This window comes from Lissotriton helveticus, chromosome 4_1, assembly GCF_964261635.1.
Source record: "Lissotriton helveticus chromosome 4_1, aLisHel1.1, whole genome shotgun sequence".
NCBI lineage: Eukaryota > Metazoa > Chordata > Amphibia > Caudata > Salamandridae > Lissotriton > Lissotriton helveticus.
In genome coordinates, this window is record NC_136063.1 from 311,275,948 (window position 1) to 311,301,112 (window position 25,165).

The 25,165-nt window shown below is 41.2% G+C and overlaps 1 protein-coding gene across 1 annotated transcript in view; it reads right to left on the bottom strand.

The window, feature by feature from the left end:
* DEPTOR (DEP domain containing MTOR interacting protein) overlaps nucleotides 1-25,165 on the bottom strand; it is a 609,509-nt gene that overhangs the window by 163,594 nt on the left and 420,750 nt on the right. Inside the window, exons 6-7 of the mRNA XM_078686837.1 lie at nucleotides 11,531-11,713; nucleotides 7,386-7,520 (exon numbers count right to left, since the gene is read on the bottom strand). Coding sequence (XP_078542963.1) covers nucleotides 7,386-7,520; nucleotides 11,531-11,713 — 318 coding nt within the window. The remainder of the gene's footprint in view (nucleotides 1-7,385; nucleotides 7,521-11,530; nucleotides 11,714-25,165) is intronic.

The window sequence follows — 25,165 nt, forward strand, 5'->3', positions numbered from 1 at the left end:
GCATTGCGCTGGAGGGCGCTCTAAGATAGGGAATAGATTTAATTTACTATCCAACACCTTCCCTAGTGTCCACGGGGACTGGAGTTGGAATAGTAAATTAAACTATTCACTATCCAGCACCCCAAAGCGCTATGCGTTGTAAAGGTTTGCATTGTAAAAACTGCGTTGTAACAGCATGCGTGGTAAAAGCATGCGTTGTAACGTCATACATCCGACCATTTCCCTGATATACAAAAAATAATTAACAACGCCCCTGAAATATTGAGCTCACTGACAGCAACCTGGAAGGGGGACATTGGTCGGCGTGAAGATGAGGAATGGAAGGAAGCATTACAAAGCCCATTAGAGGAGGCGATTGGGGCAAGATTCCAACTGATTCAGTTGAAGGTCCTTCAACGACTATACTATCCCAGAGCAGTGTTACAACGAATGGGGCGAAGTGAAGATTCACAATGTCAGAGAGGGTGTGGAATCGAGGGGACCTTCTATCATTTAATATGGGGCTGCCCAAAGTTACAATAGTTTTGGCAACAAGGGAGTACTAATGGTAGTTACAGGAATAGACATGCAGCTGACACCGACATGATTTTTACTTAGGATTACCGGGGTAGAAGACTGGCCCAGACACACAAGACAATGGGTGGCTTTGGCACGTTGTGAAGAAATGGGGAGCAACCAAGATTCCGACGATAGGGGAGTGGAAAACTGAGTTAGACTGGTGCAGGCAAACAGAACAAACAATATACAAGAGCAGGGGGTGCCCGAGGAAATGGGAAAAGATATGGGGAGCCTGGCAGACCTACAGAGGCCTATGAGGGAAGTAATGTAGGGTAAGTTGACACTTGAAATGAGTTGCTATTGTAATGATTTATGTACCATTGATGACTTGAGAACAGGAACTACTGTAATTCTATGTAAGTGTCTCACGATTGTATTAATTGCTGAGCATATCTTAATATAAAGAATAAAAAAAAAAAAGAATAAGTGTCTTATTATGTATTGTCTGAGCATGGAGAGCTCGGCGGTCCGACCTCCGCTGGACCACCAAGACCCCCGACCGCTGGGTTTGCCATCGGGGAAAGGCAGCCACCATAGGGCGGTACGGAGGAGCTGCACCAACGTGCGTATTACAAGTTGCCTGATCCATGAGCATACCGCAGCAGTCCGACCGCCTGCTTCAAGGTTGTGGACATGAAGGATTTGGGCTGCATACTCACCCCTTTCTTCTTCTTCCAGGCAGACTCTAGCGTGGATCCCTGCCTCCAGGCCCCCTTCACAGAAGGATCTTCACCTCAAGCATTACTACCCTGTGTGCTGTATATACAGGTGAGCCTTTTTCGTACCATATATCCATTGCCAGGCCTGCCCTCATATGGGCTGCACCCCTGTAATGGGTATATGTTATTTTTCCACATATACCATACATATGTGTGCATCCGACACATATGCAGTCGAAATGCACACACAGGCATGGATATATTTAGAAAAAGTACTCACCACCAATGAAAGATCCCCGCCTCCTTACCACTGGCCCCGTGGACAACTCATAACACAGCGGTCTTTGGACTGCCAGCGCCATGGACTGCTGGAAGGGACGGACACAGTTATACAGCGGTCAGACTGCCAAATTCCTAATAAGGCCCTAAGAAAGTATCAAACTTAAATCATCATTATTTCATAATATAGAAATGTTATCAGGGTTTAATATAGTCTTGTATTGTTTAATTACAATGGCAACATTATCCACATGTTCATTGTAAGTGTTGTAAGGATAAAAAGTATGCAAATTATACATTTACTTTTGCTATAGTGTTTGTTACTTCTTCCTGCCATCCTTATTGGCTGCCATTATGGTTTTATATTGATGATGTCACAGTCTAGATCTAACGTGGGCATGCACATGACATGCGCTGACATGTATACATGATGCAAATCATAGATTTGTGATATTTGTCGGCCATCTTGGATTCTGATTAGACTATATGATATCATAGCCCTGATTTACTTTGGGGTTTGCTCTTATATGATTACTATTACAAAGACAAATGTCTGTACCAACTTCCAGTTTCTATCACAAAGTCATCGATTTTTCAGTAACAGCTATACTATTGCTAAATTAGCCACATTTTAAGATAACCCAAGGAGTTAAACTTACTGCTGCAGAAATATCTGTCATCCAGCAGGTCTTACAGTACTCTAGCTGGTTTATACACTTAATCAGGTTTTGGTCTTTTATTCTTTGATGAAAAAAGGTTCATTAGTTAATAAATAAGACTTTACTCATAGAGAATTGATATCTAATGATCTATTAAAAATGTGACATCGATACAACCCATTTTTATTTGAGCCTGTAGATAGAGCTCGGGAGTTGAGCTCCACAAGTGTTTTTGGAGGGAAACATCACTTACAAAGCAACTTTTACCACGCAGTGCCTTTACATCGCAACTGTTACAACGCATACCATTACAACGCATTGCGCTAGGGGGCGCTCTAGGATAGGGAATAGGTTAATTTACTATCCAATAACCTTCCCTACTATCCACGGGGACTGGAGTTGGAATAGTAAATTAAACAATTCACTATCCAGCGCCCAAAAGCACTATGCGTTGTAATGGTATGCGATGTAAAAACCGCGCTGTAAAAGCATGCGATGTAAAAGCATGCGTTGTAATGTCGTACATCCGTTTTTGGAGATCCTGTATTGAGTTCCTTACTCCCCACTTTCATGCCTTAGTTAAACTCTTCACCAGTTTGTGTACTGACACACAGTGCATTCTTGTTTGCACAGACTGGATTCAGAAGGGCCTATTCACAGACTGCATTTTGAGGTACTTTAGTAGTATTACTCCTAAACTACTCCCAAATGTTATCCACAACAAATTTACGAGTATAATTGTCCACTTCTGTAGCTTCCATCTTTTGTACGGGTTGTTCCTCATAAATGTAGATTTACTACTTAGTGGCCGATTCCGATCTCGGTCGGTAGGGCAGCGGATCGGGTTCGGCATTAGCGGATCCGATTTGGAGGCTGATTTTCCGTCTGAGTCATACACGGGTGTGGACGTCGAAGTACGATGCGAACAAGCACGAAATCTCCGTACGAATCGTTTCCGGGTCCGAACCGCTCCGTACGACAATGGAGACGTTTCACGACCGAGCTAGTACAATGATTGATTCGGACAGCCATGTCGAGTTGGAGCGTCTGGCTCGCAATACCTCCCGGAGTTGGACTTCAGGGGTCCGCGTTGGACCCCCTGTTATCCGCAGCCTTATGACTAAGACACAGGGGGAGACCCATGGGTCTCCCCCACACAGGCAAGTACGGTGCAGATGGCACCAACGCGTACCTACTGTAGGGGGCGCACTTGTCCGCGACGTACCCATTCAGTCAATGGGAGCCCATGTACGCGTCGTACGACCAGCTCCTATTGACTTCTATGGGAGACCGACCTAACTGAGTCCGACAGCATACGGCCGCATTGTACTCGCTAGATCGGACTGCAGGAGTCCGGATCGGTCGAAAAACACCCCTGATCTGGCTCGGTCGGAGTGCTTTCCGACCCAGATCAGAATCGGCCCCTAAATAGAAAATATGGGTGGGACCAGGGAATATGGCAGTAAAAAGCCGAATACTTATAACCTAATGGGAGTTTTCTAGGGAGGTGGGTGCTTAATGGGAGTAAGGAGGGCTTTAAGGAGGGACATGCACCCACTCACAAAACAGTATGCCAACTACTATTCATAAACTGCACTTCTAAATTTACTACAGCCAAAAAAGGTACCCAAACAGTAGTATATTACTTCCGCTGAGAGCTGGAGGAAGTCAAGCACACACATGGCCACTTATTGATTCCGCAAAACAAAAATAAAAATAGACAATATTGGCGGTTGGGTCTTAAAATAAAATCCTTTAAGATATACTCTTAAATGTAAAAAAATAATTGTTAAATAGTTTAACACACAAATAATTATAATTTATTATAAAACTAAATCTAAAAACAAAACAATTATTGAATGATAAAATATTTTAACTACCTTTTTTGAATTTATAAATTAATGTAACATTATCTTATATGAAATTATAATTATATTACTTTTAATACTTAGTAACACTTAGCAATGCATATTAATGGGAAAAACCCCACTTTAGATGGGAATGTATGTTTTAATCTAAACTTTGGAAAAATAATTTTATTTAATACAATATATTTAAGTTAATTCAAAATGTGGTTAATAATACTGCAGCATTATCTTAATTGTGTTCTACATTCAAAATACATATACACAATTGATTCTTATTAATACTGAACATAAAATACATTAGCTAATTCTTTAGTTAAATAAAATAGTTTTACTTTTCCCTATACTTTACCATAGGGAGACTCCATTCAGGTGGAGTAGGGTATAGCTAAAACAAAAAAAAGTGTATTAAGCTTTATCATAAATGAGTAGAAATATATTTTTTTTAAATATTAATGTAAATTAATTATAAATTTATTGTAAATGTAAAACAAAATAAAATAATTCTATATCATTATTTTTTTATTTTTTATTTTTTTGTCAAAAACCTTTATTAAAGTAAGCATAGAAAAGTACAAGAATGGGCCTACAACCTCACGGGCTGGACGCTAATAATAATGCACAAGACGTGAATTAAAAATATACACCTGTGGTCAGGCACAAATCGAGCTCAAAGCATTACTTCCCACATATCTCAGAGCATTTTGAATTTTATTTTATACATGAAGAAAAACAAACACTAAAAAGGCGAATGCACAGTAAGGAAGGTCAGCCCAAAGGACGGAGGGGATGGTCCACGACCAGGAGAACATACTCAGAGCCCGGAGGCTCCAATGAGGTCGGGGGGGGGAGGGGAGCAGAGGGGAGAACCGGAAATGCAAAAAAACAGTATGAAAGGGTTCCGGGAACGCCCGCCTAGGGAGACAGGACAACCTCGGCAGTGCCCACAAGGGGAGGAGTACAGATATCTCCACGATATTCATTCCACTGACCCCAAATTTTCGTCCACGCCCTGGGTCTGCCCCTGGCCACATAAACAGTCTTCTCACGAAACATGGACCAGTCCATGTTGTCCTCCCACGTCGAGACCTCAGGGGGCCTGGAGGCGCCCCAGAGTTGCGCTACATCCCGTTTCGCAATCATGTAACCCAGGGTAGCCCATCTGGTCTGGGCCACAGAGTAGTCAGTGGGTTCCCAAACATTCAGCAGACATCGTCGAGGCTCCGGCCGCAGGGCCACACCAGTCACAGCAGTCATCACCTCAAGCACAGCAGTCCAGTAAGCCGCCACAGCCGGGCACTCCCAAAGAATATGTAAAAAGGTAGCACTCAACCCACAACCACGCTTACATAACCCATCCAAGGAAAAGCCCATCGCCACCAGACGCGGACCCGAGACATACACTTGATGAAGGATCTTAAGTTGAACCAAACGGAGACGGGCAGGAATGGCAACCTCTTTGGGAGAAGAGAGTGCCGATTGCCAATCCTCATCGTCCAGTTCCAACCCATCGCCGACCCAAGCCTCCCGGAGTCGGACCAATAAGTCCGCCCGGTTATTGATCAGCTTTTTATAGATCAGGGAAATAGTGCTATCAGGAAGATGCCCATCAAGGACACGGTCTTCGAGGGGGGAAGACTCAGGCGGGGCCTCACCAGGAGCCAAAACCGAGGCGAGGGCGTGCCGGACCTGCAGATAGCGAAAAAATTCCCTACCATTCAAACCATATTCCGCCTGGAGGGCCTGGAAGGACTTCACACTACCCTTCGAGCACACATCACCCACCTTACAAATCCCAATCATATCCCAGCGGTCGAAACCCTTGGTAGACCAGAGACAGCCCAAACGTTCCGAGGCATAGAGCGGCGTCGCCAGCGTCAGGCGATCCTCCCATCCCAAACTCACATTTGCGGCTCGCCACACAGTTACTGCAGTCCTGGACGGGCCCACAAGATGGCGCCCGGCCGAGCGAGAATAAAGCGCTCTATTAAAGTCCCCACCCGGAAGCTGGAGTCTATCCATCTCGAATGCAGGATTCCGACCCGGTGAAAACATAACGTGATTAATAGCAGACAACTGGGAAGCCCAGTAATATCGCTTGAAATCGGGGAGCGCCATGCCCCCGTCATACCAAGGGATGGTGAGTTTCGCGAGTGCAACACGTGGACGCCCTTCTATATCATTATTAACTTAATTTTGAATTAAATCTTCAACTAATTTAGTTGAAAAATAAAGCACTTTTTTCTGACGTTTAAATTAAAAAATACATTTCCTTTTAAAGAAAAATAGTACATTTTTTTGTTATGCATTACTAATAATTAAATGTAATGTATAGAATTCAATAAAAGGAAGCTTTTTATATTTGAATAAAAATGTATTTTATCACTAATTTATAACTTCAAACAAGGTTGTTAAATTACTTTACAATTAAATAACTGTGTTTAATTTTTAGATTTTTAAGAACATTTAATTATATTTATTTATATTTTCAGCAATTTTACATATTTAAATTTCACATTATTTCCTATTGGGCTTCATTTTAAGTCCCACCATTATTTTCCATGTAACAGTGTTGCAGTATCAGTGGTTGGCCACTTGGTCGTTGTTTTTTTGCAGCTGTAACTTGCACTAGTAAATTACGCTCCACTCCCTTTTTCAGGGGGTGGAGATGTGTAAGTCTACAATTCTGAGCAACTTTACACTCAGATTTTGTGAATAGCCAAAAATGTAACCTTATTCAATAGTGTAAGAGTAAATTATATGTGTAAGTTACCCACAAGTGTAAGTAACATCTGTGAATAGCTCTGTGGGTGTGGAGGCCAGCAGTGGTCTTGTTGGGCTGGCCTTCCTTTGACTCAGATTCAAACAGTTGCATCCAGCCAAAACACTGTGAAAAGAGTTAGAAATTGTCCTTGAGGTGAAGACCTGGGAGTGGAGGAGTGAAAGCCATGAATTCGCCCAGACCTCTGGCAGCTGCTGCTCAGAATTACACCACACACTGAATGTCTTAATGCCCTTTCACGGTGCTTGTCACTACATTGTAGCAAGACACAGCAGAAAGATTAACCAGGACTTCAGGTTCCAGCATAACAATAGCTGCTGAAAATTGACCCTGACCTCTACCTGCTACATGCCAGTATTGTTGGAGCTCCTCCATCATACAATATTGTGAGCTATGTTATATGCTACGAGCCATGAATAAAGAACATGCTGCTTCATACACACTGTATTCAGGGTGGTAAGTGCCAAAGGAAATCATTTCAATCCAGCTAAATGGTTTAGACGGGTAACAGAAAAATCCCAATTCATACTGCTCCAAAACATTTTTTATGAGCAGCAGAGGCAACAGAATGTCACATTCTTACCTGACTTGGGGTTGCATAACACTGGCGGGCTACTGCTCAGGGTGGGACTACTGCTGAAGTATCCGCTACTGTTGCTGCTACTCATGCTGCTCCGTCTCACTGCCGACACTATCCTGATCTCCTTGGTAGGACTTACTGTGGAAATCAAAAAGCAAATACAGAGGGTCAGCGACATATATGGTATTGGGCCTCTCTTGTGCAGCAAGCATTTCAACTATGCAAATAGAATTTCACTATAAGCCTGATTAAGCAGCAAGGTGACTGTGTGTAGGGCAAGGTAAATGGGAGTATTATCTGTACTCAAAGATTCCTTAATATGTAGCAACTGCTTATGAGTATATTATTCAGTCTCTTACCAAGAGGCACAACAGGGCAGGGTCCACAAATGGCAAGAAATTTGCAGCTGGATGTGTTAATGAAATTTGTAGCTAGTGCTTTTATCAAGTGTGGGTGTTACTCTGGAATTGTGCTAGTATGCAACAGGCCAATGCTAGTTCAGAGAGCCATCAACATCTCCTTATATTTACGTAAGAATTCTCTTTCACTAAAGACAGCACTGAAAAGCTAGCAATGACTAATGCAAGTCAGCAGTAAGAAAGAACAGAAAACAAATCAAAAGTTAAAAGCAAGTCTTGCACACTTTATGGAAGTTCTAATATAAGGATTATATTTCAAAACATCTTTCAATTGCTGGGCAGTTCAGTTAGGTGCTGACAGTAATAGTTTCTTGCTGTTACTGTCTAAATCCTCTGAGGTGTTGATGCCAAGGGGGAGCTACAAAAACAGCCCTGTGTGGTGCCAATGTGGAATGTGAAAGAGAAGACATGCCATGTCAGGGCATTAGTGTGCCACTGTCACAGCAAATTAATGCCCGCCAATATCGGATAGATCATTTTCCATGACGTGAGCCTCTTTCTACTGACAATGTCCTATCTTAGGGAGCAATTGTACTCTGTCACTGATCCATTAGTCAAGCCATCTGCATCAGGATAAACATCACCCCTAGAGTGGTACTGTTAATGAACTAGTTATTAACCATGGGGCTCATTCAGAAAGGCATTAATGTGTATGTGAAATAGTAATCCTGCAGTACTACTTCACATCTTGTAGTACTACTTTACGTATTCTTAAATATAGGAACTGGCCCCTAAACATCTAACATTTTGAATAAAATGAGAGTATTCAGGGACTATTCATTGACAACTAGAAAGAACTGTGCCCTCTTTGCAGTTTTACTAATATGGAGCTGGACATTTCTGAACTGATTCATATTGGTATGTCAAGTAGTAAACCTGAGGCACTGCCTCATAATATTTTAAATGCCTTTGAGAATCGGCCCCCATTTGTTTAAACAACAGCATAACACTAGTAGAGCCATCTTGTACACCTTAATTTAACTTCACTTATTGATAACAATATTCAATGTTCAGGTTCTGGGATGCTGTTTTAATTTAAAACTACAGTTAGTAAATCTTAATAATCAATACAAAATATATCCAAAATATGTGACAGAGATCTAAGTCGAAAACATGGTACTATAAGTGTGCCTACTTCAAGTTTAATTACATTAAATGTATCAACATTTATGTAGTTGTACAAATCAATGCCTCTATTCATTAATTAAAGATGGCCAAAGCAGCTCTCCTCATTCCCAAGCTTTCTGCACTTGGTATGTAAGTTCTATCTTAGTGTGGGCAGGCAAGCATGTTTGTTCTTCGCCCTATCCTGGTTGCCATCCTAGTGTCAGTAGATTTGTGTTTATTTCCATCCAAGATATTGTTGGATGCTATTGTCAATGGCGGTTCTTTGAACAAGTACTGTGAGCAATAATAGATGGTGAAGACATCAAATGTATGTGGTCTGAATTGGTTACAAATATGTTTTAATATACCTATGTTTTATCAAAGTCACGAACACTAAGGAGAATCCCGCTGCTTCGCCTAGCGTAGGCGGATATCAGGAAAAGAACCTCTTGAAATGTATTAGCCTTAAAATATAAGATGTAAGTCATACCTAGTGTAATATGCTGAGACAGCCAGGTAATTGAATCTCAATATCTTTCCAAAATCTGGCTATTTCAGCGTAATTTCAGATTGAGGGAATTAAGTACACAGGTCTCGACTTTCAAAGACCCTCGCCTCCAAGGTAGTAACTTTCAGTGACGCAGCCTGCCTGGCAGGAACCGAAATATTTTCAGGGCTTACACAAAGAAGTAATCAGTACACTAACATACTACAATTCAGAAAATGCAAAAAAGGGAAAAACTTCAATGCAGGCCTAATACAGCTAGACAATCAGAATCTGAAGCAACATTCCTCTAAACATCTGACCTGCGGCATCCCTACTGTAGTTCATAAAATACAGCTCTTAAGAAACACTTCAAAGATCGTTGATAAGAAGCCTCCAAGCTCTCACCATCCACCTGCATCCAGCAAAGAAGAGGCTTTGTTCCGCCGTCTTCTTTCTGCTTTAAGTATTTTACAAGGAACACATTCCCAGTCTCACTTGAATTACAGTGCTCTGTTGCTTCCCAGTTAGTTTGCACAACATAAACTTTCAACAGGCTGATTCAAATGGGGGATGTTTCCATAAATGTACAAAGTAAACAATGATTTGAAAACAATCATTTTTAAATTCGAGCTCAATCCCCAAATCCAAGCCAACCAGAACATCCTCTGTTTCACGGGACTACTTCAATCAATCAAAATACTTTATTTGGCTCCACTGAGCCATAAAAGTCATAACAAAAGAAAACCATATACAGTATTAAAATTCATAGGATTGAGGGAAACATTTGTTAAATATACTAAAAACAGGTATTAAATTACATCTATATCATAAAGGAGTCATTCAATAATAAGATCGTACCTGTATGGCACTTAGCATATCATTTAAAACAGCATGTATCATGGTTTAGTTTCCCAGACAGTGCAAATAGATAAAGGCCACAACATGGGATCTTATTTTAAATGCTCGTAATATAGGACGGAGAAACCACACTCTTTGTGTGGTGTAAAATGTGCAAAAAAGCAAAAAGTGCATTGTGTTTGTTCCATTGGGGATTCCCGGTGACATTGAGGATGAGACGAAAACCGTGTACCTTTAACTGGGAATGCTAACTGAAAGTTTATACTTTGCAGACTAAACCGTGTCGGAAGAAACTTTTGTCTCCCATTTATGATGTTATGTAAGAAAAATGCGGGAAGTGCAGGTAAGACCCTAAGAGTGCTTCCTAGCCATCTTGCTCTAGTCTCAGCCCATGTCATTTGTGCTTTGGTGGAATAGTACCCAGACTATACAGGTTAAGAAAAAAATTAAGGATACCAAGTCCTTTCAAAATTCTTTTAATCTACTTAAGCCATGGGATATCCAGATAGTTGTCCAGCTTTAGACAGTATTGTAAGATTGACCTACATAGATGGGCTTCTGGCTCATTGTCAACTTTACATTTGTTACCATACCATGGTTTTTGTACAAAAAAGGGTGCAAAGTTTTCTCAAGTAACAACTTGTGTTCTACACAACACTTTAAAAAAAAAATACTTAAGTAAATAAATTATCTGGCGATATACAAACATACCCCATGCAATAGAATATTCTTATACTCTAAAATATGTATTTAATATCACTTGCACAGTTAGTATACCATGCAATTGGATGGAAACATTAGTTAATAATTGAGTTCAGCATATGGTACTAGAAAAGTGATCGACTGATGCAAGATTGTGTTAGTCTATGTGCAGGTTGTCATTTAAAAAGGAGGAAATTATCATGCTGAATCATTGTGTAAGAGTTTTTGACCCATTGCGTGATTGGTGTTACCCTATGAAACATACCGAATTCTGGCTAGAAATAAGGGCTAAGGAAAGTTGAACACAGGATAACATTAGTTTAGTGTAATCTACATCAACCTCCCATCTTCAGTCTGATATGGACAGCATGTAACATACAAAGTTAGGCACAGTCAAAACAGTAAATCTGAGAAACCTTGCCAACAGTACAATTATCCAGTATGGACTCCATGGCTTATAGATTCACTATAACCTTTAACCCCACACTCTGGCACAATCTATAGACTTCAAGTCACTCTGTCACAATCTTTACGCTTCACATATATCTGGATGCACTCAATACTAAATGCCTCACCTGAGAGGAAACTTGTGGTTTTATTGTCCTGGTTTTGCTTGCGCAGACAAAAGGGACTGTCTTGGCTTTCAGATACCGTGGGGGATCTTTCACTGAGGAGCTCCATCAACCTGCGTCGCCGTCGGAAGTTCATTTTGAACTGGTAGAGGAGGTTACTGTCCATGAAATGGTGCTTGTTGGATACTGAAAATAGAGATAGATGGTGAACTAAATACAACGATCTAGAATTGACAATGGTTTTAGAACAATTAATTTGCCAACATCCGAACATTTAAAATATTTTCTCTACCTTTAACGCCCAACATGTCTAGCTGAATGATGGGGGATGACGTCTGATTGTGAATGACTCTTTCCATTGTATACACAACACCTAAATAAATACATTCTGTTGAAAAAAGAGTCTTAAATGTAGCTTAGTCCCCCCTCCGTACAATTACAGGTTATTGAGCAGTTACCTTTGGTACTTACTTGACCAGGTTTCCTGGAAGTAGTTTTAAAAGTGAAGAATCGAGTATATTTCAACAGGAATTCTCCAACTTTCATTCCAGATAGGGCCTTTGGAACGTTTTTATTCCAGAATATATTTTTAGGTCCCGAAGGGCAATATACCGAAACTCTATATTCACAATTACCCCCTCCCCCCTTTTTTATTGATGCCTTTTTTCACCACATTGGACATTTCACAGTTTTCCTTATTCAAAATCTAGCTCATCAACATTTTTGAGCATATTCACTTATTCCTGTTCTTTAAAATGCGTTATCTTAAGTTTTCATAAGCCATTCTTAGCCCTTCTTGAACTTAGGACTCTTGAGAACAACACATTGGCAAGAGCCTACAGTTGGGCGCTATAGAGAGCTGTGATGTACAACAAATTAAGTTAAGTGAAGATGAGGAAGACAATGTTGTAGGATTCGGGTGGCAAGTTACAACTGGATTTGTACCCTTTGGCAACAACTCCAGACCATGGCAACCTTCTGTAGTTTGTTAATGCTAGGTGCAAAAATAATTTGGTTACACAATTTAATTCAACGACCAGCGAATATGAATTCTCAAAGCAATTATAAACCTGCTGTATGTTTTAACATTTTTTTAAAGTTACACACATTGTTAGTGTGAAACCTTTACATTCTGTAGTCAAGGGTAGGTCTTCGATGTAGATTGATGCTTTCTTGAGTGAAAATATGACCTGTTACTTTCCCTCGCCAGCTCTAAATCCAGAATGGATAACAGTATAACAAGAAATTAAGCTAAACAAACTGAAGAAAGCCCAGTTCCACAGAAGGAAATAACTGAAGATCAGAAAAACGTTTGCGAGGAATCAAGCAAAGCATGAAGGTCAGGACTAAAGAAAGTAAGAAAACAGGAGCAGGAAAGTTCCTCTGGAGCGAGCAACAAGCTAGAACATGAAAAGCTTCAAAACGACAAAGTAATCGACCAGTCTTCTTAAAAGCACAAGAACCTGGTAGAAAACCAACCAAAGACAGGATGCAGATATCAAAACTCTTTAACCTACGATAAGATGTGGAATGGAAAATAGTCCGCAGGTGGGGAAAAAAATGTACAGGATGGCCAACAGCAAATTAATTGTATTGTATTATATTGTATTGTTCAGTTATATAGCGCAAAACTGTCACCCTACGGGTATCCTGGCGCTTAGACGTGGGGGTAGACAGCACGGTACCAGCCCATACTTGGCAGTGGGAGGACTTATTTTCCATCCTTGGGAACAACCAGGTTTTCAGATTCTTTCTAAAACAGGCCCACGAGTTGGCCTGTCTGATAGTCTGAGGCACATCATTCCATAATCGTGCAGCTTCCACACCAAAGGCTCTGCCCCCATTTTGGTTTTCTTAAATCTGGAGGTCTTAATCAAATTTGCATTGGAGGAGCGAAGCTGCCTTTTCGGATTATGACATATAAACCTCTCCTGCAGCGGGATAGGGCCCGCCTTGTGTGCTGCTTTATACACAATGCAGAGAGATTTAAAGCAAATTCTCTCTTTGATAGGCAGCCAGTGTAGGTCTCTTAGGGCTAAGGTCGTAGAGGACCTACATTGCCTATTCAGCGCCAGGTTAGCTGCCATGGACTGGACTCTCTGCAGACTCTGTAAGATGTATTGTGGGGCTCCCCCAGAGCATTGCAGTAGTCCAGTCTGCTAAGAATTATGCTCCTTGCTACAAGCAAACGGGTATCTTTGGCAGGAGCGGAAGAATCTGTTGCAGCATCCGCAACAAACAGAAACAGGCGCTGGCAGTTTTATTTGCCTGGGACTCCATTTGGAGACTACCATTCACTAGTACCCCCAAATTGTGCACTATTTTGGCAGGAACCAGGGGATCATGCTCTGGGGTAAGCTTAAACTCCAGAATCGGATGTAGCTGCAGGCTAGTGGGAGGGCAGAATATCACCTCTGTTTTCCCCCCATTAAATTGTAGGGAATTTTGCCTGAGCCAGCCTACTGTCTGGCGCATGCACTCCTGGAACGTATCCATGGACACCGCCTATTTCCCTTCCAGGGAGAACAGCAATTGGGTGTCGTCCGCGTAGTTAACCAATTCGATTCCGTAAGACTTGATAAGGGAGAGAAAAGGGTGCAAATAGATATTAAAAAGAATGCGGCTTATCGCAGAACCCCTGCGGGACCTCGTGGTGTACCGGGGACTTACTAGACTCAAACGGCGACATAGTCACCGCCTGTTGACTCCACTGCAGGGCTCGTCCTTTTACCCCCAGGCTATTCAATCTTTCCACCAGTATTGTATGGCTCACCGTATGGCTCACCGTATCAAATGCGGCCAACATGTCTAGTAGCACTAGAACAGAAGAATCTCCGTTGTCGGCACGCATCCGTAGATCGTCCATTACGGTGGACAGAGCAGTCTCTGTGGCCCGGGCGAAAGCCATATTGATCCCTATCTAGTAGATGATTGTCCTCTAGGTAGCATGACAGAGTCTTGCTAACTATTTTCTCTAGGATTTTAATTGGGTAGGGCAACAGCGATATGGGTTTAAAATTGGCCGGGACCATGGGGTCCAAGGAGGGTTTCTTAAGCAGGGGAGTAAATACTCTAATCTAAAAGCTGTGCTATGCAACTTTCTCCCAGGTATCTGCCAGCAAGAAACAGCTATGCACAGTGAAGCTGAGGGGCTGATGATTTAGCAGAAAACAGGTAATATACTGATTAGTGCATTGCAGTTGCATGCCTCTACATCTGTATAGTCAGTGTACAGGTGTTCACACCGAGTCTGAAACTGTCCATCCCTCAGAAGAGTGAACAAGACTAAGTACTGACTCTGGAGCAGAAATCCTGGACCGGCATGAGCAAGCCTTGGCATCAGCTCAGAGCTGAATTTTTCTCCAATGACAGCTTAGAAATGTGAAATTGTGCTATTGAAGAAATACTGCATAGTAGACAATATTATAGAATATGCCAGTGGCAAATTTAGTATAATGAGTATAGAAATATTTCCGTCAGTTCAAGCTACTTCTTGTGACACACTACTTGTGCATATTAAAAAATCCTTTTGTATTCTAGCTGCTGAATGGGTACTTGGACGTCTTTGCTTCTTAAGGAAAGCAAGGGGAAGTGTGTCATTTTTGCCCTTTTCTTACTGTCTAGGATCTACAGAAAACAATGTCTGTAGACTGACTATATCTACTGGAGAGATCTGTGCATAACCTGAATAAAAGTCACAGATTGAATCCTGACATGGCCACTTAGCTTCTGATGGAGTGAGGGTGAAAAGAAAAATGTTTGTATACCCCTCGTGAAGTTGACTTTTCATAACTGTAATATGTATTAATCATGTGGTTTTATAATTAACCAACGTAGAATAGAAAGCACACACACAAATACACGTGGGGTACGAATATGCTTGTGTTGCAAATTTAATCCATTAATTATGTGAAGTCGTTTTACTAATATAGGGCGGAAATGCTAAAATCTAATGAAAAACTATGCATGTAAGCTTTCTAGATGTATAATTGTGGCAGAAATGATGGGGAATGGTAAGAAAACAAAGCGTATGTGTACCTTTAAATGCTAGGTAATGCCATGCGGAGTAAAATAAAATGGAGGTTTGCGAGACTCCGAGAGGGTGATTCTATATGCATGCGCGACTATGCTCGAGATATGTGCAAGCAGCCTGTGCTCATACAGCGTGGGTCAAGGTCAGCGTGACCTGAAAAGCAGAAGGGTGCCAAGATTGAGATGTCCGAGTCATGAACCTGGGAAAAGAGGTTGAAGTGCCAAATTAAAGGACACAAATGAAAAAATGTAATAATAAACAATTGGAACCTTATTGAGTTCGGAACTATGATTTGGCGGAAATATGGACAATGAGTAGATGAGGTGATTCTCATCCAATCCTTCTGCGAACCAATAGAAATCGAGTGTGGACCCTAAAGTTTTGTCGTTGGCCGACGGCATTGCTACCTCCCCAGTGCTGCGCACGACCGTTGGCTGACGGGCCAGCGCTCGTTATTCGATAGTTAGATAGTTAGGAAAAAAGGGTATAAAAGAGGTCGTTTGGAAGAAAGAAAAAAGTTCGCTTTTGATTTATTTTTCGCACCACGACATGCTGTCGGACCGATCGATTTTTCTATGGTGCAAAGACTTTGAATTTTTCTTGACTTTAACTTTTGATGGGTCGGAGGCCCGATGGGAGGTGAAACTCGAGAAAGAATGGAGAGGCTGTTTTTGGGAACTTGTCTGTCCGAATACTGATTTCCATTAACCAAAAGGATTGGTAATGTGTTTTTGACTTATTTTTCTGAACTATTCTGCTAATAAATGTAAATTGTTTGAATTACTTTTCTCTTTCATTATAGGGTAAATAAAATGCTTATTTGATTTAAAATAATAATAATAAAAATAAGGTCATGCAAGGAGATCTAAATAGTAAATATAAAATTAATAAATGGAGAATTAATCTGGTCTTGTTGTCCATGAGTTAACTTTTACTAGCTGATCCATTAACCAAATAGTGGAGTGTTTAATGTTTCTTAAGAGTAAAACCATGTTAAGACTTAATAACTGAAGATGTACATAGTGTATAAAAATTAGATTACATAGATGAAGTAACACACTCTGCTAAAAATCCAGCGTCACATTCTCTGGTTTTTCACTGATCCTGGGAGCAGGGTGATTTGTGTGAATGAATGACTTGTGGTGTTATGGGCCCCACCGACGAGTAAAGTGTGATAGCTCCTAGGATTTATAGTGATGGTTTGGAGGTTTGGTTTGGAGCAGCGCTGGATCACTACTCACTGCTCTAAATATGTTAAAATGAGTACCATTAAGATGGGTAATAATAAGATAAAGTAAACTTTAGGACTCTATATTTGTAGCGAAATCTCACTATTTCCATCCTGTGGGCACCCTTCAATCAAGTCGTAGGACACAAAACTGAAATGCTCAAGTCTTGTGTATCTGGTACCATCCTCAGGGGTGTATACACTTACCCTTTCCATCTTTACAAAGAGGCCTATCTCTATGAGGAGTGTGACCAATGTTAGAGGGTGTAGACTATTAGGAGATGAGAATAGAAGAGAGCCTAAAACTAGGAGTATGACGTGTCACCATAAGGACAACTTTATCCTATACCCTTGCTTTCTCCTATTCCCACTCTGTGGTTAGACTGCAATGCAAGATCCTAGACTAAAATGAGAAGGGCAGCATCAGATATTGACTTGAGCAAGCACATCTCTTAAGACTTCTTGGCCAAATTGGTCATCAGACTCCGGGCAAGCATCACAACCTATGCAACTATTAGAACAATACCAGAAGATATTCTATTCTGTTTGGGTCACAATTCCTTTTCTCTTTGGTGTTAGTTTCATGGACTCAGTTCACTTTTTGCCTTTGTTACATTTGCTGCACTTTAAAGATAGAGGTCAAATGTCAGGCTATGTCTTTTGATAAATTGATGAATATTCTTTTCTTTACATGGGATGGTGTTGACAAACTCCGTTCACTTTGAAGTCAAAGAAAGACATGTAAAGTGAATTATGTGGCAATCTTTCCATTGAACAGAAATTGTGAAAGGAAAGGATATTGGATGGCATTTTCTGTAACACACATCAAAATGTAAATACCTGTAAATGAACTGTACACATTCTGAAGTTAAGAAAACATAAATTAAACATATTTGTGTTTGGTAATTCTGAAGTGTGATAGAAACAAAGATTTTAATAGGATCAAAACAAATCAAGACACTTTACTTGGTGATGCACAAATCATAAACATTCACTGAAACCCGATATCCACACATTATCACTCGCGTGCAATATAGTTTTATCAGTAAAACGGTATGTCTGTGCACATTTATTGGCCATTTAAATGAAAAATGTGCTGTCTAGCACACAATGCTTTACTTACATTTAAAAAAATCACCCGCCTCATGTCCATTAAAGCTAGATGAGCATGAATATTTGTCCGTTTTAAAAAGTGTGCTGTGGTTCTAAAAAGTTTAGGAAGTGCTGTTCTAGAAAGGTAAAATTAGGACATATTTTCTTGTTTTCTGAGTTCTACAATATCTTTCTCATCCATGTCAGTATAAAATTCTGACATGCGGAGTGAAACCTACTTTCAGCACCATCAGCAGTCCGTCAGTTAACTCCCTCGTAATGTACTGCAATGCCAACACAGAGTTCTAATGAACTACTAGATGTTGTAATGAGTTTACATTCAATTAGGTTTGTGTATTGTTTATTTTTAACTGAGGAACCGTCTCCACGGTTCCCTATTAGAATGTTTAGATTCATGTCTGTTTTGACTGGCTGAAGGCAGATCCTGAGCTGCACTAATAAAGAGCTGTCAACTTTATCCTGTATTTTATGACTTTGCAACAATTGGTGACGACTTGTAGAGATGTATCTATCATCACAGTGGTACAGGAGCAATACCATATCTATTTATGGACTCATCTTCGATTTCAACATGTGACTATGGTTGCCTGTGTATATTTTCAAGGAACATTTTGGTGATAACAGTAGATGAACTACTACTACTACCACTACTGGAGACTGGCTTAACTTTCTTTTCCACCTTGGGCAAGAGGAGTGTTTTAACCACATCACATGGAGAACACTTGTGAGCACGGACGGACCGGCTTGAACATACCATGTTCTGTGTGGAGAGCGTGGATGACTTCTTATGAGCACGGAAGGACCAGCTCGAGCATATCACACGCTCTGATTGGTGGACACTACAATGTATTCTATTTGATGACGGGCAGCAGAGGAATAACTGCAATTCTATGGCAAAAGTGATCTTATTGTCATGTTCATTGGACAATATTTCCTGCTTCTTATCTTTAAAAACAAGCGGATTGGCTGTACTGGCGGAATAAGTCAATTGGGCATGATTTTACACTTGTTGTGTGATTGCTGTTCTAGCTCATTTTCTTTGGCTTATATTTACCTGTGCGCATTGACTCTGAAGGTATTTTTCCTCAATTTCTTTGGGGAGTTAAATATACATCATACAGTTTGAGCCTCCTACGAAATTATTTACAGAATAAGGGAGACCATTCATTTCCATGGGCCAGATGGAAGGAAGAATTTGTGACATATGAAGGCCATTGCTGGGGAAAGGATGGGAGCAGAGAGGAAACAAGTATTTTGCTCAATTGTTTATGGTCTGAGGGTAAAGTTGTATTCAGAAATTTACCACAAGTTTTACCATTGGAAGGTCAAGGAGATATTGATGCTTATGAGGAAGGCTCTACTGAAGACGGACAATGAGTATTGTGTTTAATAGATCTACATTTTATACCTGTGCACAGATGGAAGGGGAGTGTTTAGATGAGTTTCTCACTGCACTGAGGGCCCTTTTCATGACATGCAATTTTGGCCCCATGACAAATTAGATGATTATGGATCAAACAATTGCACGTCAAAAGTTTAAAAAAACAGGAACAGTTGTGATTCATGGCTGATCCCAAATTGTAAGTTACCATTGCCACTGCTAAGGCATTAACACAGTCAGAAAAATGTAATCTTCGATAAAAAATGTGTTTAAATGTCAACAGTCCTAAAGAAGTGTGCAGTGTGAGTAAAACTGATGTGTGTAGCATGAACAATGCTCGCCATAATAATGCGACCTTTCTGAAAAGAGTTGAGAAGGTTGGTGTATGTTACAGATGCGGTAGAAGTAATCATATTGCTTCATTTGCATGACGCCCTGCAATAGGCAAGAAGTGTAAAAAGTGTGGACTTGTGGGTCATTTTGTTTGTGTCTGTAAGGATGTAAAATAAAAAGTTACGTTGCAGAGAGGTAAAGTTTCATGTATTACGAGTAATGAGGATTCCAAATCTGAGTGCGGGAAGAAAATGTAGCGGTACGTTATTGGGTTGTCAGTCAATGATTCTTGTGTTGTGAGGAGAGTTTGCTATTCTGAAAACCTCCTAAATGTAAAGTTGTGATCTTGGGCATTAACTCTGCACCATCATCACAAGGAACTACTTTATGGAGAAGTTTGGAAATGTTTTGGATCTTAAGAAACTACAAACTTTTGATATATTGTCTGAAAGATTTGATGGCTATTAATATCATTGGTTTTGAGTGGGTCAAGATTGAATTAAAAGGTAGGAGTTTCAACATAAAATTGTATGTGGCTGAAAAAGGAGTCAAAGTATTGGGGTGGATGGACCAATGGAGGTTGGGAATAATCATAAATTCCAGAAGTAAATAACCAGTGTCAGTTATTACGGATGTTATGTTATGTTATGTTATGTTACGTGTTCTTCTATAGCGCACGGCTTCCCCAGCTAAGGGGCGTCCCGGCGCTTTTTCAAGCAGCAAGAAGAGGGCTACCCCATAGTCCGGCACGCCTTAGCACAACAATAACTATGGATCTAATTCAAAGAAAAGAGGTGGGTCTTAATGGCCTTCCTGAATGGCAGAAGGTCGTTTAGACCACTCAGTTGCGACGGTAGAGCATTCCACAATTTCGCCACCAAATAGCCGAAGGAACGGCCTCCCAGGCGTGAGCGCTTCACCCTGGGGACCACTGCCAAGTCTTGGCCCTCCGACCGCAAAGAACGACGGGGGACATATGGAGTCAGCAAAAAACAGAGCATGGGTGGGGTTGCTAGCTTCAGGATCTTAAAAGCAAGGCACAAGACCTTGAATTGGATCCGCTTGGCCACCGGGAGCCAATGGAGCCTGGTCAGGGTATCCGTTACTGGATGAAAGCGGGGGAGACCTATCAAGGCTCTTGCAGCTGCGTTTTGGACCCGCTGCAATCTTTTAACCTCCGCCTGGTTGGCCCCCAAGAGTAGGGAGATTGCGTAATCCAGACGCGACAGGATGGTTGCCTGCACAATGAGCTGGCGGGTGGATGAATTGAAGAATTTTAGGATGGGTTTAAGGTTGCGTAAAGTACCAAAACAGGTAGCTGCCACTTTTTTGGTGTGAGTGGTGAAGTTAAGAGAGGAGTCGATCCAGACTCCGAGATTCTTTACTTCTGATTTATGCTCGGGGAGATTCCCCATAATCTCTGGCCACCATTTCTCTCCCCATTGCGAAGCATTCTTTCCCACCAGTAGGACCTCGGTCTTACTGGCATTTAGTTGTAAATAATTCGCATTCATCCAGCTAGCTACGGCCGTTAGGCCGTTCTTAAATTGAGAGGCTCTCGAGGCGCTAGGCTCCCCCAGGGCTACCACTAGCTGAGTGTCGTCATCATATGAAATCATTGAAAGGTCCCATTGTTTGGCTACCTCAGCTAATGGTTGGACATACACATTAAACAGTGTAGGGCTGAGTGCCAAGCCCTGGGGTACACCTTGCTCAATAGGTCGTTCTTTGGACAGAAATGGTGGTGTGGAGACCCGGAAGGATCTTCCAGTTAAGAAAGCCCGAAACCATTCCAGCGCAGTGCCATCAACACCGACTCCCTTCAGCCTGTGCAGCAGGACCTCGTGCGAGACTGTATCAAAGGCGGCACTGAGGTCCAATAGGATCAGTGTCGCCGTTTGACCTGCGTCCAGTATAGTCCTGAGATGTTCTGTCATGCTCAGCAGAGCCGTTTTGGTGCTATGACCAGCTCGGAAACCATGTTGTGAGGCGTCCAGGATATTATTTGAGTGGAGAAATTTCGTAAGAATGTTGTTGACGTGAATTTCTGCCACCTTCGCAGGCCAGGGAAGCAGAGAAATGGGTCTAAAATTCTCAGGCTTGGCGGGGTCCAGCGTGGCCTTTTTAATAATGGGGGACACCCAAGCCTGTTTCCATCTTGCTGGTATTACAGCTGATGCAAAGGAAGGATTGATTATCTGACAAAGAGGATCAAGCACCAGAGCAGAAGCCTCTCTAAATTAGGCAGGTCTTAGAGTGTCTGCTGGCGAGCCTGATTTAATTTTTCCGCATAGTTTGGAAAAGTCTTCCTGGGTCATTTCTGGAATGCTCAAGAGTTTCTGTGTCGGCTCAGCCTTACAAACAATAGAGCCAGGTGTGGAGATAAATGAACCATAGATCGTAAGTAAAGAATCTTAAATAATTAGGAAATTTCCAAAAGTATTCAATTACACTTTAGGGAAGCTGACAGATTTTTCTCAAAGAATTTAAATAAAGGTAGGTGCGGTACCTTTTAAAAAAAAAAGCCAAGTGGGTTACCAATTAATGTAAGACAAGAACTCAAGAATAATTTGAATGAGATGGTGGATGAAAGCATAAGTGAGGAGACTGAGTCTTCTGAATGGCTATCTCCCATTGTTTTGGCACGCAAGGCGGATCACAAACTAAGAATTTGTGTGGACATGAGAGCACTAAATGCTAATACTGTAAATATTGCAGAAGACTGACACCCTTTACCTAACATCAATGTAGTGGTTTGTATGCTTGAAGATGCTAACATATTTTCCACATTAGAGTTAAGATAAGCCTACAACCATATTGAAATTACAGAAGACTCGAAACATTGAACTGCATTTCTTACGCCGCACAGACTATATCAATTCAAAAGGATGCAGTTTGAATTGGCTTCAGCTGCATCAGTGTTCCAGAGGGCTATGTTCCATATTTTCAAGGATGTGCACAATTTGGAGAACTGTTTCCAAGATGATATTTTGATATTTTCAAAGGATGAGCAAAAAACACGTCAAACATATTATTGAAGCATCTAGAAGGCTTGAGAAACATGGTCTGACTCTCAAGAGCTCCAAATGCTAATTGTTTAGCAATTCTGGGGATTATTTAGGCCATTCTTTTTCTACAAATAGAGTTGTGCCCAGGAAATCTATTGTAGAAGCTATCATTAATGATCTTGCACCATAAAATGTGGAACTCCTCTCATTCACAGGGTTGTGTGAGTATTATAGCAGATTCAGTAGGCATGTTGCCACCAAAATGGAACAATTGAGGGAACTGACAAGGAAAAATGTGGACTCTGTTTCTTGGTCTGAAAAACAGCAACAGGCATTTCAGTGTATTCAGAAAGATATTGAAGAGGAATCTACATTGAAGACTTTCTGTGTAAAAAAAGATTGTATCATTATTGCGGATGCTAGCAAGCATGGAGTTGGTTGTGTTTTATCATAGAGGTGTGGTAAAGAAGAGTGGAATGTAGCTTTTGCGTCCAGGACCTTAAATGATACTGGCAGGAAGTATGTGAAGATTAAAACAGAGTTGTTGGCATGTGGGTAGCTATTGAACAATTAGATATTTTGTGTGGGGAAGTCGATTCACATTAAGGACAGATCACAAACCGATGTTGGTCATATTATCACCTGGTGGGGTGTGGAATGCCACTGCACACATTGCCAGATTACCTTCAAGGCTTCAAGAGTACTGTTTTAAAGCAACATTGGTTCCTGGACAGTGCAATGTGATGGCTGATTGCTTATCAAGGCTACTTGCTGGTTGGAGGATACAAATGTAAGTGTGTCTGAAGTGGACATGATTGCTACTATAAAATATATAGTTGCTTCGACTTTATGATGCATTACAGAGAAGAAGTAGGCAGAGAGTGAAACGAGGAGTACGTTATGGCAACAGGTAAGGAACTGTGTGAAGGAAGGTTGGCCTAGGAAGGAGTTGATTTCTTCAAAGTTATTACCATTTTAGAAGGTTTCAGGAGAACTGGACATGGAAGGTGGATTATTATATAAAGAAAGAAGGCAAGTGTGTTCCTAGTTGATATGCAAATTGATATGTGATTTTGTGTCTGGCTCATGAGGAGCATATTGGCATGTCACCTATGATGAGGTTTATTGGAATGTGTTTTTGGTGGCTAAGTATGGATAGAATGGCAGACAGGGTGGTAAGAGAGTGTGATCAATGTGTTAATGGTGAGAAAACCTTAAAGGTTGACTCTGCAACTTTGAAACCTATTTCATGGCTGAAATACTCATGGGAAAAATAGCCTTTGACATTTCTGGTCCGTTTTCTTCTTTACCTCAACAAGCTAGGTTTGCTTTAATGATGACAGGTTATTACTCCAAGTGGCCGGAAGTAAAAGTTGTTGCGCAAATCATCACTCAAGAAGTAATTACATTTTTTAAGGACGCTTTAGCTAGGACAGACTGTTCTGATGTTTTAATTACAGATAATGGAACTCAGTTTATGTTGAGAAAAATGGAAAGTGTTCTCATACAATGTGGAGGAGGCCATGTCACTACTGTGAGCTGCTCAACCCACTGCCTATCGTGGAAATACTGAAAACCTTGTTTCAGGGATCCTGTCATCTCTGTTGATGTTCTCCAAAGACTTAATTGTCCCATCCACAAACCTGTCCTCTACCTTGGAAGATCCCCCTATTTCCACTTTTAAAACAGTCTACTACATAGATCTGGGGAGAAATACTGACTGCCCCATAGCAGCGTGAAAGGGAAACAGTAGCTTGTCTGATCATGTGTGAGGCTCATTTTATCTCAGTCCCCAACAGCTGTTCTGGTTACTAGTGACATATGGAGCTGCATTTATCTGTGACATCTTGGGAGCTATGAGCTTCTCGGAGAGTGCTGCACAAGTGAATTATCTATAATGCACCATTCTTTAAATGCCTCTATCCTTCTCCAATCCACTAGATAAAGTAATTGTCCTGCATGATACTATCACAGCAAACTTAGAGTCCCCAAATCCCTCCCTTTGCTCCAAGCATGTTTTCAGGTAGGCCAGGATGTATGGGCTTTTCAACGCCCATAGCGCTGACTTCAGAGTAATTCTGAGAACCTCAGATCTAGCTAAGATTATATTAAATTTCAAGACCTCTGAGTCTTGTCAAAGTACTATAAATAGTTCCTGCAGTGATTCTCTAGGATCAGTCACTGACACCCAGGATGTCTTCTGCAATCATGGTAAGCTACAACACGTCTCCTTCCAGCTTCATCGTAGACATCATTTAGGGATCACCAGGTATAGTAGCTGCTATTCCTGACATACCCTTTGCTAACCCTTGTGCTGTGCTTGTGGCTCTTGGCTCTAAAATCTCTTGGGCAGTCTCAGGAACAGAAGGCAAACATAGCTCTATGACAGTCGTATTTATTTTCTGCAGTTCTCATTCCTTGCCCTTCCCTTATCCCCTCAGCATCCAAGAGGAGGCTCTTGCTGGGCTAAGACGTGTATACTACAGGGGCAACCCAAATAACCCATAGGCTTGCTGGGCTAAGGGCGGGCCACAGGATGGGA